Source organism: Rhinolophus sinicus, linkage group LG07 (assembly GCF_036562045.2).
Source record: "Rhinolophus sinicus isolate RSC01 linkage group LG07, ASM3656204v1, whole genome shotgun sequence".
Lineage (NCBI taxonomy): Eukaryota > Metazoa > Chordata > Mammalia > Chiroptera > Rhinolophidae > Rhinolophus > Rhinolophus sinicus.
In genome coordinates this window covers 46,997,467-47,013,406 of record NC_133757.1, presented here as the reverse complement: position 1 = coordinate 47,013,406, position 15,940 = coordinate 46,997,467, and the positions used below count along the sequence as shown (strand labels likewise).

General features: G+C 39.2%; 1 protein-coding gene across 1 annotated transcript in view; it reads right to left on the bottom strand.

Annotated features, from left to right (window-relative positions):
* The window catches only part of SRGN (serglycin), a 41,333-nt gene continuing 25,393 nt past the window's right edge, over window positions 1–15,940 (bottom strand). The window contains exons 3-5 of the mRNA XM_019731913.2: window positions 12,465–12,673; window positions 4,142–4,289; window positions 1–885 (exon numbers count right to left, since the gene is read on the bottom strand). Of these exons, the coding sequence (XP_019587472.2) occupies window positions 666–885; window positions 4,142–4,289; window positions 12,465–12,540 (444 nt within the window). The 5' untranslated portion in view covers window positions 12,541–12,673 and the 3' untranslated portion in view covers window positions 1–665. The remainder of the gene's footprint in view (window positions 886–4,141; window positions 4,290–12,464; window positions 12,674–15,940) is intronic.

Below are 15,940 nucleotides of genomic sequence, written 5' to 3'. Positions count from 1 at the left end.
TTAACCCTTTGATTATACTTCTGCTTTAATAGAATAACATTTGAAAATACACAGATATCCAGGAAAAAAGTAAAGCAGTATGAGATATTGAGAGCACAACTGTGCTTTAATTTGGCTCTTACATTTGTAATTATAATAGGAATCATACTTTTAAACAAGCCATGGTCAATAGCTCTGTAAACACATCCAATGGGAATATTAGAGCAGTACATTTCACATCATAAAACATGTCAAATACCCACTCTAAATTCACTGTGTTTCATCTGGGTTTTTTCATAAAAAGGGCATATCTGTAATTCACAGAGTCAAGTTTCTAAAGACTTAGGTAAGAAACACTGCCTGTCAATTTGCTTCTCAAACTGAATTTTTAAAGACGAGTATAATTTATTCTTTAAAGCAATTTTATAGACTTGGGGAGTTAATTTCATCGTGATGTTGGTTGAATGCGATACAAAGAAAATGCAGGTATTATCTAGGACAGTATAGATGAAGGAGCTTTAAGAATTCATGAGACAAAAAAGGTAAAAAGATGATAAAACTTAAACTTCTTTTTCAGATGTTTTAAACTTTCTATAAAACTTTTTGTCACAAAATTAATCATTTAACCATGGCAAACCAAATATACTGAATGCACTGCCTGAAATCAAGGTGAGAAATCCTTTCTTTTATATAATAAAATTCTCTTCTGGTCCATCTTGATTCAAGTCCTGGTTGTCTGAGGGCAGAGGCCTAGAGTTGTAATAGAAAGCATCAATATTATCTACTGGTTGGTATTCCTCTTCCATTCTACTTAGGAAGTCACTTCCAGAGCCACTTCCAGAGCCTGATCCAGGATAGTCCTCAGAAAGAGGGAAGACATCATTCAAGTTCTCAGATCTCCTCGTCCTGAAGGAAGACAGAAAAATGAAAAATATCACAGTAAAGCTGGAGATATGAGGAAGGTAATCGTAATACACTTTTTTAAAGATAACAAAATAAATGCCGCCACCCAGTTAATCAAATTAAAAGCTTCCCAGTTATTCAATACTTTAACACAAAAAATAAGCCAGACCTTTCCTCATGTTTGTCTATTTTATTATACCTAACTCATTGCATTAATCAAGTCCACATTTACCCACTGCCAACTCATATAAACAATGCTAGTTTTCTTATCACTAGCATAGCAATCCTATATGTGGAATTTACTTACAGGATCATTTATTAAAAATAAAAAGACCCCTTTTTTCCTTGTTCTCCCACTAAAGAAAGGACAAACAAGTGAGTCAGTCTAGATAGATGACATTTTTTCCTAATTTAAAATTTCTACAAAACTTCTAATAATTGACAGTGCTTCAACAAAGCCCACTCCTAAGAAATTCTTTGTCATAAGTTAAGGATTATATTTGCATATTCACATTCAATTTTCTCCTCCAAAAAAAGTACATTCATTCATCTGGGTTTAGTGTGGTGGTTAGAAGTCACTCAGTACTAAAAGCCCAGGGCAATGGCACCACCTCTCAATGGCAAAAGAAGGCCACAAAGTATCAAACACTGAGTTTCACAGCCTATGGGTCATTTTCTCCATGAAAATAATAAACCACAGGCCATATTGCAGATTAGAATTTCATTCATGCATGCATTCAGTAAATATTTATTGAACATTTGATCCCTGTTCTGAGTGCCTGGATAGAATGGGGATTGACAGAAAGGGTCCCTGCTCAAAAGTTTATTAAAAAAAAAAAAGTTTATAATTTAATGGGGAAGACAGACAATAAAAAGTGCATCTATTAATCAGGAAACATTAGGTGGCGCTAAATGCTGTGCAGAAAAATGAAAAAGACTAATGTAACAGAGGGTGACCGGATGGCTAGTTTAGACTATGGGGTCAGGGAAAAGGGATCATAGCTGGAAACACAGATTTGGTAGTTACACACACACACACACACACACACATACACACACACACACACACCGAGTATTGAAAGCCATGGAACAGAATGAGGTCACCTAAAGGAAGCATGCAAATAGAGCAAAGGCCCAGGACGGAGCCAGGACCACACCACCATATTGAGCAGAGGAAAAAGAATAGCCAGGGACGTAGAAGGAAACCCAAGATAAGGTGGGGCCTTGGAAGCCCAAAGAAGAAAACATTTCAAAGGAGGGGAGGTCAACTGTTTTTGAAGGCAATTAAGAAGTCAAGTAAGTTAAGTCAAGTAAGCTAAACAGAGAGAAGTAACCAGTGGTTCTGTCAGCCGGGAGTAACTGTGACCTTAACAAGCAGTCTGAGTGGAGAGTGGGAACAGAAGTGCAACCAGGAGAGGTTGAGGAGAGGAGGGGGAGACAGCAAGCACAGGCTACCCTTTCAGGAAGTGCTCCTGTAAAGAGGAGCAGAGAATGGGGCAATAGCTGGAGAGGATGCAGAGTTGAAGAAGGGATTTCACCTAAGTGTAGGAGATGCTAGAGAATGTTTGCATCCTGATGGGAAGAAGACGCTGGGCTTAGAGGGGTAACTGTAGAATTAAAGTTCTGGAGAGGGTATGTGGGGATAAGATACCCAGCACAAGGAGGGGTGGCCTTAGAAGCTGCCACAGTCAGAGTCCAATCAGGAAACATATCTAAATATTTAACACGGGGACCTGCTTGCACGTGTGATAGAAGAGAAGCGAAGCCAAACAGGGAACAGCGAGGAAACGCAGAGATTAGTGAACACGCTCTCCAATCTCTCTTCCGTTCCTCCCATTGGCCAATCTCAGTCACAGATCTGGCAGCCTGAGAAACGCAGATCCCAGGGATCAGCCCTCACCCCCCACCCAGTACAGAGCAGGGAGAAGGAGGAAGAAGAAATAGATCTGACGGCACACAGGTCCAGGACCTACACAGATGCAGGGAAGGTTCATCCACGGTGACAGGAGCGCCAAAGTGAAAAGGAAGGTTACTGGCTGTGCAGAGGAAATAGCATTGAGATGTAAAGAGAGGAGAAATGGTGTAAAGTGATTGTTTTGGAGCACTTAGGTTATTCCTCTAACACTTTAGATTTACATGAATTACTATTGGAACTTAAAATAATGAATGATGCTGTAATGTCAGGTTCGAGGGGCAGGATTGCAGAGCTGCATTTTGAGGGTGGCGATGATATAATATCTTACACGGTGACTGCAGTGCTAAAGAGGGTCACCAGGATCCCCAGAGTGATGATGGACTTGCATGGCTTGGGCGTGACCATTTACCTGGCTTTGAGAAGAGTGATTTTCTAGGTTTAACTCTGAGGATTAAAACTTTTATGGTAATCCTTTTCATAATACATTTCTGTTGTCTGTTATGTAACTTTGATATTCATTGAGATAATAGATTCTAAAACAATTCAATTTTTTGTTACTTAAGAATTCCTATTGAGTATATTTTGCAAGTTTAAAGCAGGTTTTATTTGATCAAGAATGTTTGGTTTTCTTTTTGTAAGTCATGGCATTTATTCTTCATTTCGCTAATTTCTTCTTTAAAAAAAAAGAATCACCACTATATAATTCCAGAATGTTTTTATCACCCTTCAAGAATCCCATACCTATTAACAGTCACTCTTTATTCCTCCCTTCCCCCAAGCCCCTGGCAACCACTAATCTATTTTTCTGCCTCTATGGATTTATCTATTCTGGACATTTCATATAAGCGGAATCATATGGCTTTTGGTGTCTGGTTTCTTTCAATTTGCATAATGTTTTCAGGATTCATCCCTGTAGCCTATATCAGTACTTCGTTCTTTCTTATGATTAAATAATATTCCACTTTAGAAATATACATTTTGTTTATCCATTCAGTTGAGGGACTCCTATTAGATTTTACCTTCTAATGGGCTCTATTTACATAAATAAAATAATCATTTTCAATTCCTATTGGTTAAAAATATTTTCACCAATTATTTTCACAATTTTTTCATTCAATTTTTGTCTCTGCCACACAATAAAAAGACTTTGCAAAAGCCTAGATGAATCGTGTATTCTTGCACATCTTATATACCAGTAAATATCGTACAGTTTTATCATGTACTGTACAGTGAAAACCAAACCACCAAAACAAGAGCTTGAATAAAATCACTCTGGATGACCCTCTTACCTCCATGCCAAGATCTTAACAAAAGCTGGTGAAAGTAAAAGTAAAGTCCACTTACAAAAAAGGGTCATTCCTTGGAGAGAGGATTCTGTTGGATTCCCCTGGAGATAGATCAACCGTTGGTCCCTTTTCATCAATGCAGTTTGCAGAATTACTGTCGGGATTACAGCGGACCCACTGGTACCTGGCTCTCTGCAGAGGTAAACCTGCCCAAACAAGGAATCCATGTGGTTAATAAGTATCTCTTACACAGCTTCTAATCTCTCTGTCCCTGAGAAATGTTTAATTAAGTAGATTCTAAATTTGGTAGAAGGTAAGGTGTGGACAGGTTTTATGACCATTAATATAATGGGAGCACCCACTATGTGCCAGCCTTTTATATACATCATTTGTCCTCCTCTCATCACCCTTATAAGGTAGCCCAGAGTTGGAGGTTAGAATAGGCTTTGCAATCAGCTGCCCGAAGTCAAGTCCCAGCTCTGCTACTGCTGAGCTGTGAAACTTTCACTTCCCCAAATCCCCACTATAAAATGAAGATACATTAGTATCTCTTTTTCATAAGCTGGTCACAAAAATCAAATGAGAAAATGCATGTAAAGACCTTAATATATTGCCAGGCACACAGTAAACACTGGATAAGGTTAACTATTACTATTTTTGTACGATTATCTCCATGTTACACAGAGCAAAACTGAGTCAACACAGGAGCTAAGTAGAGGACCCAGAATTCAAACCTGTAGGTGACCCTAAAGCCTGACTTTTCTTGTGAAGGTGAGTCGAATGATGTTCAGAAAGGCTAAGGAATACACTGAGTGTACCTGAAATATTACAGAGTCCTAGTTCCTTAGGGCCATATGGTGCTCTTAGGAATGGAAAGTAGACAAAAACTTGGTCTCTTTCTTTGCCCTCTGATACAGTCACAGATTTTGAAAGAACAAGGTTCCTTGGTTCACAGAGGGACAGACAGGTTCAAATATCCTAGATTGTCACAGCTTTTTTTGAGTTTAATTTCAACTGGTGTTATGGGGTTATATAGGAGATTTCTTATTCATTCATAGAATAAATTCTTCATTCCTCAATTTGGCAAGGATGGAGGCGTGGTGATGAGAAATACTTCACCACCCTTCAAAATGTTCATCTCTTCCGCACCCCAAGCATACACTTTATTCACACAAGTGTAACTAATAATCACCTAACAAGAAGAGGCATGCGTAGAATGTTTTTTTAATATAGTTGACAGATAGAATTTTTGAAAAGCAGGAAAGGTAGTTTCAAAGCACAGCACATTGTTGTCCTGTACAGATCAAAATGTAAATGATAACTATTTAACAGAGAGAGAAAAAAGGACGGTGCTATCGACAATCACTGTAGCATTTTTTTTTGCAATAACAAAAGACTGGAAAATTAAATGTTAAATAAATTAAGAGATAACCTATAATACCCTGTAGCTATTAAAAGAATGAAACAGATCCCTGGGTACTGATACAGAATAATCTCCAAGATATATTATCAAGTAAAAAAAAACTAACGAACACTATGCACTGTGTGTTACTACTTGTGTGTGTTTGTGTTTTTAAGAATATATTTACGTATGTGCTTATGTGCATGGAACACCTCTGAAAAGATATACAACAAACTGCCTTTGTGGAGGGAATTGGTGGCTGGAAGACAGTGGAAAGAAGGACACTGAGTTTTCACAGCATATCCTTTTAAACCTTTTGATTTCTGAGTCATCTGTATGTGTTGTCTATTCAAAATTAATTATTTATATTTTTAACAGCTTCAGTCTAGTGGAATTGACATACAATAAGCTGTACATATTTAAGTTGAATAATTTAATGTTTTGACATATGAATACTCCATTGGAACCATCACTATAATAAAACAAATATGAACATATCCAACACGCCCAAAGTTTCCTTGAGCCCTTTGTGATCCTGCCCTTCTCCCTCTCTCCTCTTGATTCCTTCTGACCCCACCAAACCATTAATCTGCTTTCTGTCATTATAGATTAGTTTGCATTTTCTAGAATTTTATGTAAATGGACTCATACAGCAACTTGTCAAAGGGTTTCCTGACTTTGTTTTAACTCAGAGACTAGTGAAGAGGGGTCTGTACCTTTTATAGTACCTCTCCTAGAAATGCAAATTCTGTTTAAATATTCCTTATACCTAGACTGCTTTTGTTGCCAATTTTTAAAAATAACATTTATGTTAGAAGGGGAATATGTGTTTATCACAGAAAACTGAAAAATGTAGCAAACGAAAGAGGGAAAATTACCCCTAATCTCCTTCCCCCACCCCCAGAGATCATGAAATTTGGAGTTTGGCTCCCCCCCCCACCTCTGTTTCAAAGAGAATATGCACAAGGTGTGTCCTGCTCTCTTCTGACAGTAATTCTCAGAGATTGAAAAGTGGAGCTTTTGCTGAGGTCAAGTTCACATTTCATGTCAATGGGATGGCCAAGAACATTGTTCTTAAAAGACTGCAGAACCACTGAATATTTTCCAAATGTTCTCTTTCCTCATTATGTCCCTTTTCCTCATGACTCTCTATTATCTCTGTTTGTTCTCAACTTTTCCCTAGCTAGTATCTCTGATTAATTTTATAAATACAACATTGCCAAGTTATTATATCATTAAGATATACATGATACATATTTATATGGATCTATAAAGAGATCTATAGATAGAGCAAATATAATATATATAAAAAACACATGAAGCTGTTCACCTTAGTATTATTTAAAATAAGAAAACAATTGAGTAGTCAAAACAATAGAAAACACTCAGATAAATTGAGGCATTCATATGAGAGAATATTAACCAAATGGTAAAAAAGTAGTAGGCTATGGAAAAGACTAGGTAGCATCATAGGAAAATCTATATTTTAAAATGAGTGAAAAAAATAGAAGACCATTGTGTATGCATAATAGTTGTTAATGCAACTACATAAACAGATATTGGGGGGGATGGGAGGAAATACAGGAACATAACTATAGTAGTAGACTGGTGATTTTTTGTTCTCATTTCATAAACAATATTTCTTTAAAAATATAAATAAATAAATACTCTTTTGTAAAAAAAAAAAAAAAGTAAATATTCTCCCATTGCATTTCTTTCCTTTCTTTGGGACTACTATTCTATTGAAATCTGCCCCATGGCTCCTGAATATAGCTTTCAATGTCTGGTCTGGGACAGACAGCTAGTCATGCAAAATGGATTAGCTCTGTCACTGCCTGGAGGGTGGAGGTAAGGTAGAAAGATTGATATCACAATGTCTGTCCCTTACCAGCTGTGTGACCTTGACCAACTTACTTCGCCTCCCTGTACCTCAATTTCCTCATCCATAAAATGGGGACAGTAATAGATCTAATAATGAGATAGAAATGTTAGGTTCTTAGAATAGCACCATGTCAGAGCTCTTTAAGTGCTAGTTTCTCTGATTAGGAGAACAAAGAGCTATCTCTGATAGAAAACAGCTCACAGAGAGACTAGAATTTAAATTCCTATTCTCCTATTTAATGGCTCTCAATTTCTCATCTTTCAAATGTTATTAATAGTATCCCAAAGAGTTCCTGTTTAAGCAAGGTAAACGTGTGCGAAACATCTAGCACAAGCCTTTGCATATGGTAGGTATTTAACACTTTTTAGCTCTTTCTTCCTCCTCTAATTCTTTCCTGAAGCAGCCTAAATTTGGAATCTTAATTGCTACTTGGAAGCCTCATCTTGAAGGTGGGATAAAAACCCAACATCTCTTCCAGCAGAGGGCGCTGTCTTCACGCCCTATGTTGTCTAGACCAGGGCTGTCCAATAGAAACATAAGACGAAGCCACATACGGTATTTTCAGTGTTATAGCAGCCATATTTTAAAAAGTAAAAAGAAACAAATGAAATTAATTTTAATACATTTTATTTTAAGCAATATATTCAAACACTGTCATACTAAGACTTCATATCTGGTGTATATTTTGCACTTAAACCACATCTCAGTTTGTACTCGCCTCATTTCACACACCTCAAGTGTTCAGTAGCCACAACGGGCTCATGGCTACCATTTTGGACAGAGCAGGTCTAGGCATTTTCCTCTACCTGCCGCTGATGCACTGAATATCAAGCCGGGGAATTATTTGCATAGATAGGAAGTTAAACAGAAAACTAAAACTAATACTTCATGAAGAAGAATCCATGCAAAAGACCATATCTTTTCACTGGTATAACAAATACAACTTTGATAAATTAGTAAAAATAAAATCTAAAATACAAAAATTCCCCCAGCTTTCAGAATCTTGGCTTTTAAAATTTATAAAGGGGACTCTTTTGGGGTGATAAAATGTTCTAAATTGACTATGGTGATGGTTGCACATACCTGTGAATATGGTAAAAACCATTGAGTTGTATAGTTTAAATGGGTGTATTGTATGGTATGCAAATGTTCTCAATAAAGCTGATTAAAAAATTTATAAAGAAATCAGAGGTAGAAGTCCCCCCTTCCCCTCCAAAAGTTTATTTGATTTGGGACTGATGCTTTTAAATCTACTTTAAAATAAAGAACACTGTTACAGACACATAATTCTTGACATACCTATTCAAGGGGGGTTGCAGGATGTGAAAATTCAACAGTTCTAGCCCCTGATGTTGTGGGCTATCTTTGACTCTATCTTGCTTGAGAGAAATATCTTATGATTACCATATTTTAAAAAATAAAAGAGATAATGCTAATGGACAGAAAGATTATCTTCCAAAAAGGCCCCATTTCCTGGATCTGCTGGTTGATTTTAAAGTGGATTCTGGGAGAATAATGGTTTTTATTTAGAATTCCTTCCCTCACTGCCCGCCGCCTCTCTCTCTCTCTCTCTCTCTCTCTCGCTCTCTCTGTTGCTAGTCTAACTTTACCAAAATATTTTCTGTAAATAATTAGTACCAGAGCAAATAATTTACCCCAGTAAGCTCTCTGTATCTTTTTATATTATAGTACCAATTTCCCCCCATCATCATCACAGTTGCTAGTTTCCTATTCTTAATGGGGACTTGCTGTGCAGGTGTGTTAGAGAAACTTAAGCAGAAACTGCCATGCGGGACAGGGCGGGGGTGGGGGTGGGGACCATTTTGATTTACTGTTTGATAGAATTCAAACAGACACCACTTGGCTGGAGTTGCTTCCTATTGGCTAATCGATTCCATAATATGGAGAGGGGTCCCTGACCCTTGATTTGACAAGCTACATAAAAAGTTCTAAGTTTACTTTCAATTTCTTCTTCTCTGTCCCTCAACTCAGTGATAAACTTACAGTAACACTCACTATATATAATCAAAGAATGGTTTTTTGTTTGAAATAAAGAAAATCTCTAATCCACCTAGAAGACAGCCAAGTTGCAGTAGAAAGCTAACTCTGACCTTGAAAGCAGACTACTATTCTGGCATTAATTAGTTGTAGTGGGCCTTGGGCAAGTCTCATAAATTATTTGCAAGAGGTCGATGTAAAGAGCAAATGAGATGAGTGTAAGATCCAGTTTTCTCCTCTCTAAATTTGGTGTTAATTCCTCCTCACAGAAAATGTGATTATTTACCAGAGAACGGGTGTGAAATCACATTACAATCCAAGAGCAGCACACATGGGTGGAATCAATATCATTGCTGTGATCCAGGAGTGAGTGGAAGAGACATATGGTCTGGCCCTGACCTCCTTGGCCACACCTGCTCATGGATTTTCCAGTTTCTCGCTCTATGGGCATCTTTGAAAAAGAGAGGCAATAAAAGAGTTAAGGAATCACAGGCCTCATCAACAATCCCCTGCAGCTTTCCATTTATTGATTAGCCATCTAGGGTCTCCTGCTTTGCCAAACTTCCATTTCTTTGTACTCGTAGACACAGTTTTACACCATGTCTTTACTTGGGTTTGACATAGTAACTGAAATGGGCTGAATTATGTCCCCCCAATTCATAGGTTGAAGTCCTTACCCCCCAGTGCCTCAGAATAGGGCTGTATTTGAGATAGGGCCTTAAAGAGGTAATTAAGGTAAAATGAGGTCATATAGATGAACCCTAATCCCATACGGCTGGTGTCCTTATAAGAAGAAGAGATTGGGACACAGACATACACAGAGGAAGAACCACGTGAAGGCAGCGAGAAGACAGCCAAGGGGAGAGGCTTCAGAATGAAACCAACCCTGCCAACACCTTGATCTTGGACTTCAAGCCTCCCAAACTGTAAGGAAATAAATTTCTGTTGTTTAAGCCACCCAGTCTGTGGTACTTTGTTATGGCAGCCCTGGCAAACCAATGCAGTAACCTAAGATGTTTTGAATATGTTCTCTAGAAGCAAGCTGGGGGCCGGCTCAGTGGCTCAGGCAGTTGGAGCTCCATGCTCCTAATTCTGAAGGCTGCTGGTTCGATTCCCACATGGACCAGTGGGCTCTCAACCACAAGGTTGCCAGTTCAACTCCTGAGTCCTGCAAGGGATGGTGGGCTCCGCCCCCTGCAACTAGCAACGGCAACTGGGCCTGGAGCTGAGCTGCGCCCTCCACAACTAAGACTGAAAGTTCAACAACTTGAAGCTGAACTGCACCCTCCACAACTAAGATTGAAAGGACAACAACTTGACTTGGGAAAAAAAAAAAAAAGTCCTGGTAGTAAACACTGTTCCCCAATAATAAATAAATAAATAAATAAACAAACAAGCAAGCAAGCCGAAACCTAGTTAATTGGATCAGCTGAAGCAAACCAATGGGCTAAGTAAAACATTCGTAACCAGTGGGGAAAGAATGCTATCAAGTCCCATCTAGCATGAAGTGGCTGTGCAGTGAAACGGTGCTGTGGCTCTTGGTACTGCAGCCTTGAGTCGCTATGACTCACACACGCTGCTGTGGGTGGACACCTATTTCCCTTCTTAATCAGAACTGAGCACAAACCCTTAATTCCAACACCAAGTGCACTTCCCTTTTGAAAACACCTTCATTTTTCAGTTCATTTATTCTCTCTTTTTTGGTTTCTTTTCCAACAAAGAGCTAAACCTACCAGTAAATGACATACATTTCATAATGGTTTCTTTTTTCACTTCTTTCTGGTGAATACCTACTACGTAGGAACATTTTTGTTCTAACTCTAGTTTTACTTATTGAATCTTAGTGGGGAATGTGACACGTGAAGACATAAAGAGCTGTGGTGAGATAGACCCAGCACCACTGGTCACACGAGTCTGTGCTACAAACACGGACTTTTCTGCTCTGAATCTTGTCAGAACACATTACGGAATTACTTCATCAAGCTGACGATTTCCCCTAAAAATCCAGGTAAAGCCTGTTCCCTACAATTAACACATGTTCTATACTTTTAAAAATAAATAATTAGTGGGAAAGTTTCAGCAATGTTACTTGCTGTTTTTTTCTCTCTTCAGTAATTGCATAACAAGAAAAAAATGATTTTCTAAATCTTCAATACATAATTAATGTATGTGAGATCATCTATACAATTTCATTTCCACCAGAAATAAAAACAAGACAACGAGAAGTCACTTCAAAGGAACAAATCCAGGACATGTGTGTCACCATGACTCAGTATTTCCTTTACGATTTAGGGGAACTTAATGTTTTTCTATACCCCATCTATTAATATTTATCAGGCCATGACCTTCTGACTTATTTAGACATAATCCCTTATTTACTAAAGGAGAAGAAATTGTGTATTTCTTACAAAACTGATCATTCTTGTTTTCTTAGTCATTCTAGGTTTTAAGTTGTTTCTGTCTGACTAAACAGCACTAAATGACAGAGAAACCTGACGAGAAATTTACAAATGTGATGTTTCTCTGAGCAATAGCACAAATAGGAAAATTCTGTGGCTTCTCTTTAAAATCTGAGAGGGTTTGTATTAACTATGCCTAATGATAATTGAATTTTCACTAAGGATCAGGTTTAAAAAAAAACACAAGAAAAAATACATACTGTCAAATTTACTCTGATTAAAAAATAGCATTTCCCAGTGTTACAATAATTATGACACCACTGTAATATATTAAAAGTAGGGATTGATGTAGACACTTCGGTAGATACTCCAAAACACAAAGGTGTCATCTCCTCCATGCAACCAGTCATTATTCCTTTCTTGAGCTTTTAAAAGTTTACAAACCATACATTTTCATCCAAAAAATAAAAATAGCACATTTCAATCATTGTAAAAGTTTACACCCGCCTGAGAGTTTCATTTTTCCTGGTACCAAACTTAACCAAACTCACACTAAGGAGTTCAGCTACCATAAATCCCCTTCCTTAGCCTATTTTCTCACAACATAATACATTCTGTACTTTAAAGGGAGTGTAATTTTTTGTGTGGACCCTGGGGCTTACAAAGAAGATTACACAGGGACAAGAGTCCTGAGTCTTACCTTGAACTGAAGAATCCAACACCAGGGTGAGGGAGAGAAGCAGGACCAGCCTGCTGCACTGGAGAAGCACCCGCATCGTGACCAGCTCACTTCAGCTCAACCACCAGCACTCCAACCCCACGATTAGGAAATGTAGCAGGGTGCTCTCTGTCCCTTTTAGAAAGGGTTCTAAAACCTCAGACCCTGCCCAGAACACACGTCACAATTTCCTGAACAAATAGAAAGAGATCTACATCAAAACCCAGAAAGATTAAACAACAAAAAAAAAAACACCAGGCAGCAAAATAACTATTCATACCCATTATGAAACTGCATTACTCTCCCCAGCTCTGGTTTTTCAAAAGCTTTGTTGTTTGCCACTTGAAAATTTTCCCCACTAAATGGTAGAATCAGCATCCAGCACAGTTTGTTTTTCACTTCTTCAGGTAACAATCTAAACAGGAGATTGCTAACATTAAGAGTCCACACACTGTTGATGAGATAAGTGAGCTGGGTGATGACGTTTCATCGCTGCACACCTTTCACATAAAATGTTCTTAATTTTCTTTTTCATCAAGAGTAACATAACTCACTGAATCAAATTCAAGAAGTGAAACTTCAAAGCTAAGTTGTAATCTACAAGAGAGTGTTGTCAGATTTACATAACCAGTTTCTTCTTTTTGGACTCAGTTTCTCCCATTGAATCACAGACACTCCCTCTACCTCAAGAATAAAGTGAGTATTTTTATTTACAAAGAACGGGGTAAAACAGAAAAATGATTCGCCACTCCTCTGCTCCTTCACACCAAGTATTTCTTATGATTAGATTACAGTTATACTTTCATCTTTTCTTCTGGTAAAAAAATTTCAACTTGAGTTTTGGGTCCTCTGGCCTTGAAGAAGCTGGAAATCAGAAACTAGGGGAAGTTGTCTTCTCCGTGGGCTGCTGGCCCTCAGAAAACACACCCACTGCCCTCTGTAAATTAAGGAACAGCATTTTCCCAGGTTCTGGGGTTCATGTGCAGACTTCTGCAGGACTGAGGTAAACCAGGTACAGGCTCCATATTAAAGTCACGCAATAAACACAACAGTCTATCATGTGTTCCTGCCCATGGTGCCTGTGCTTTTTTCTTCCTTCCATTCAAGATTCAACGGCACTCCCTTTCAACACGTCTGTCCCTACAGCTCCCACTTGCCATTTCATCCTCACTCTGGCCTGTCCTTTGACAGGAGGGAGGAGTTTCCCTTCACTTGCTTTCGGCTTCCTGCTGATTCCTTTACCATTTCCTGCTAAGGACAGCCCTCAGAATCTAATCACTGAGTAGCTGTCATGCAAGTAAACAAGGGTTACAAAGAATGTACCTTATGACCCTCCTCAGAACCAGCTGGAATTGCACCCAGGACTCCTCTGAGAGCAGTAACCAACACCAAAACTCCCAAACCCAGTGAGTTCCCCACTATGGAATATTGGTTTCAGCTTGAAATAACAGCCCTCATCTTCAGTCCCTTTTAATCCTATCCCCCAATTTAAAACCCTGGCACCAAACCAAAAAACTCTGTCAATAGTTTAATTCTATTAATTCCCTGCAAAATGTCAGAGCTGGTTAAAGTTCGTGCCTTAAAATGGTAATTTTGGAGGCTTTTTCTAGGTACATCATTTTTTCCTTCTTTGGATTATGGTGATTTTCTTTAAAAAATTTCAGCATTCATAAGCATTTGCTCTTTTCCCAGTACACTGACAACCAACAGTTTTTGGGTTTTTTTCTAAATGGGTTTTCTCCAGTTTAATTTCCCTAGTTTTTCAAGCTGTAGAGGAGCAGGACAGATGCCTGCAGCAGCCAGAAGCTCTAAGTTAGAGCTTGTCTCCCTCACTTACCAGCTGAGAGATGCGAGACCATCCACTCTTCATGCATCCATCGTCGTAGTGCTAAAGATGGTGTGGGAAACCAATGAGACGATGTCCACAAAAACTCATGGCACCACTGTGAGGGTCATATTGGCAGTGCTCCTCTGGGCTGGATACCATCTTCTTGCCCAAAGTTTCCTCCATTATCCAAGGAGTACCCCCATCTTTCCCTAAACCTCAGCCTGTGCCGTAAGGATGTTTCCATAACTTTAAAGGACAAATTCCAGACTTAATCTTTCATTTACCAGGGAAACTACAATACACCTACTTTACTTCACGTTCCATTGATTTGCCTGTATACTGAGTATCTCTATTTCTTTACAATCACCCTGGAACAGGACACCAATCAGTCCTTGTCTAAGAAAGTAATGTAACCCCTCCCCCCAAAGCAATGTTAACATCGTTTTTCACTGGCTATTGGTTCCTGGCTGGTTTTTTAAAAAGGAGGGTCCAGTTGGAGCACTTGAACCTTCCCAGCATCACAACTCAGCAGAACACTTGTTAAGATGAATCAAGGTTGAAGGACAGCAGAGTAGGTAAATGCTGTACTCATCTCCTCTTATGACCACATCAAAATTACAACTAAATTATAGAGCAACCACCACTGAGAATCACCTGAAGTCTAGCTGAACAGAATTCCTATAACTAAGGATATAAAGAAGAAGCCATGTTGAGACGGATAGAAGGGGGAGTGATGTGAAAAGGGCTGGTCCCACACCCACATGTGATGGTTAAGAATCAGGTGGGATATCTCAGCCGCAGAAATTTCCACTGAGGATTGTGTGGTCCCAACCCCACACTGGACTCCCTAGCCCAGAGCACTAGTGCTGGGAAAAGGAATCCCCACAACAGCTGGCTGTGAAAATCAGCAGGGAAGCAGTCCTGGTGAGAAAGAGTGCTGCTGTAGACCACAGCATCCTCTTAAAGGGCCTGAGCACAGACTCACTAGCTCACAAATACTGGCCCTAAGCTCCAGCAAAGTGACAGTAGCTCAAAAAGCACCAGGGACATAGGGGAGGAACTGAATTGTGTAGCTTCATGGCAAGGGCAGAGGGGCTGCTCTTTCTCAGACTAAAGGGCTGGCAGGCACCATTGTTTCTTTATTGAGTCCTTTTCCCACTTAGCCAGCAGACAAAGGTGGGCACAAAATCTGAATCTCCATTAACTTGGCTAACACCACTCTTGCCCCACCCTGGTGATTCTCTGAGACCCTGCCACACCCAATTTATGCACCGGGCCTGAACCTCTTTCAGAGGCTAATTCACACAAGTGACCAGCTTGCACCCATGTTACAGATCTTTCAAACATCTATCAAAAGTCCACAAACCTCAAATAAGCAGTGACTGGCTTGGCATGTCCTGTACCACTTGCTAAGCAGCCCCAAGCTCAGCACTAGTGCCAGCTAGTGTCAGTCAATTTATAGCATAAACACTCCCAGGTGCCTCCAAGCTCAGCACAGGCAGCTATCAACCTCAGATCACTTTGTAGCTCCTACCAGGTGGCCATGGGCCTAATATAGGCAGCAGCTGACTTTGGCCTGCACCACAGACCCTCCCAAGAGGCTCCAGAATCAACACACCTAGTGGCCAGC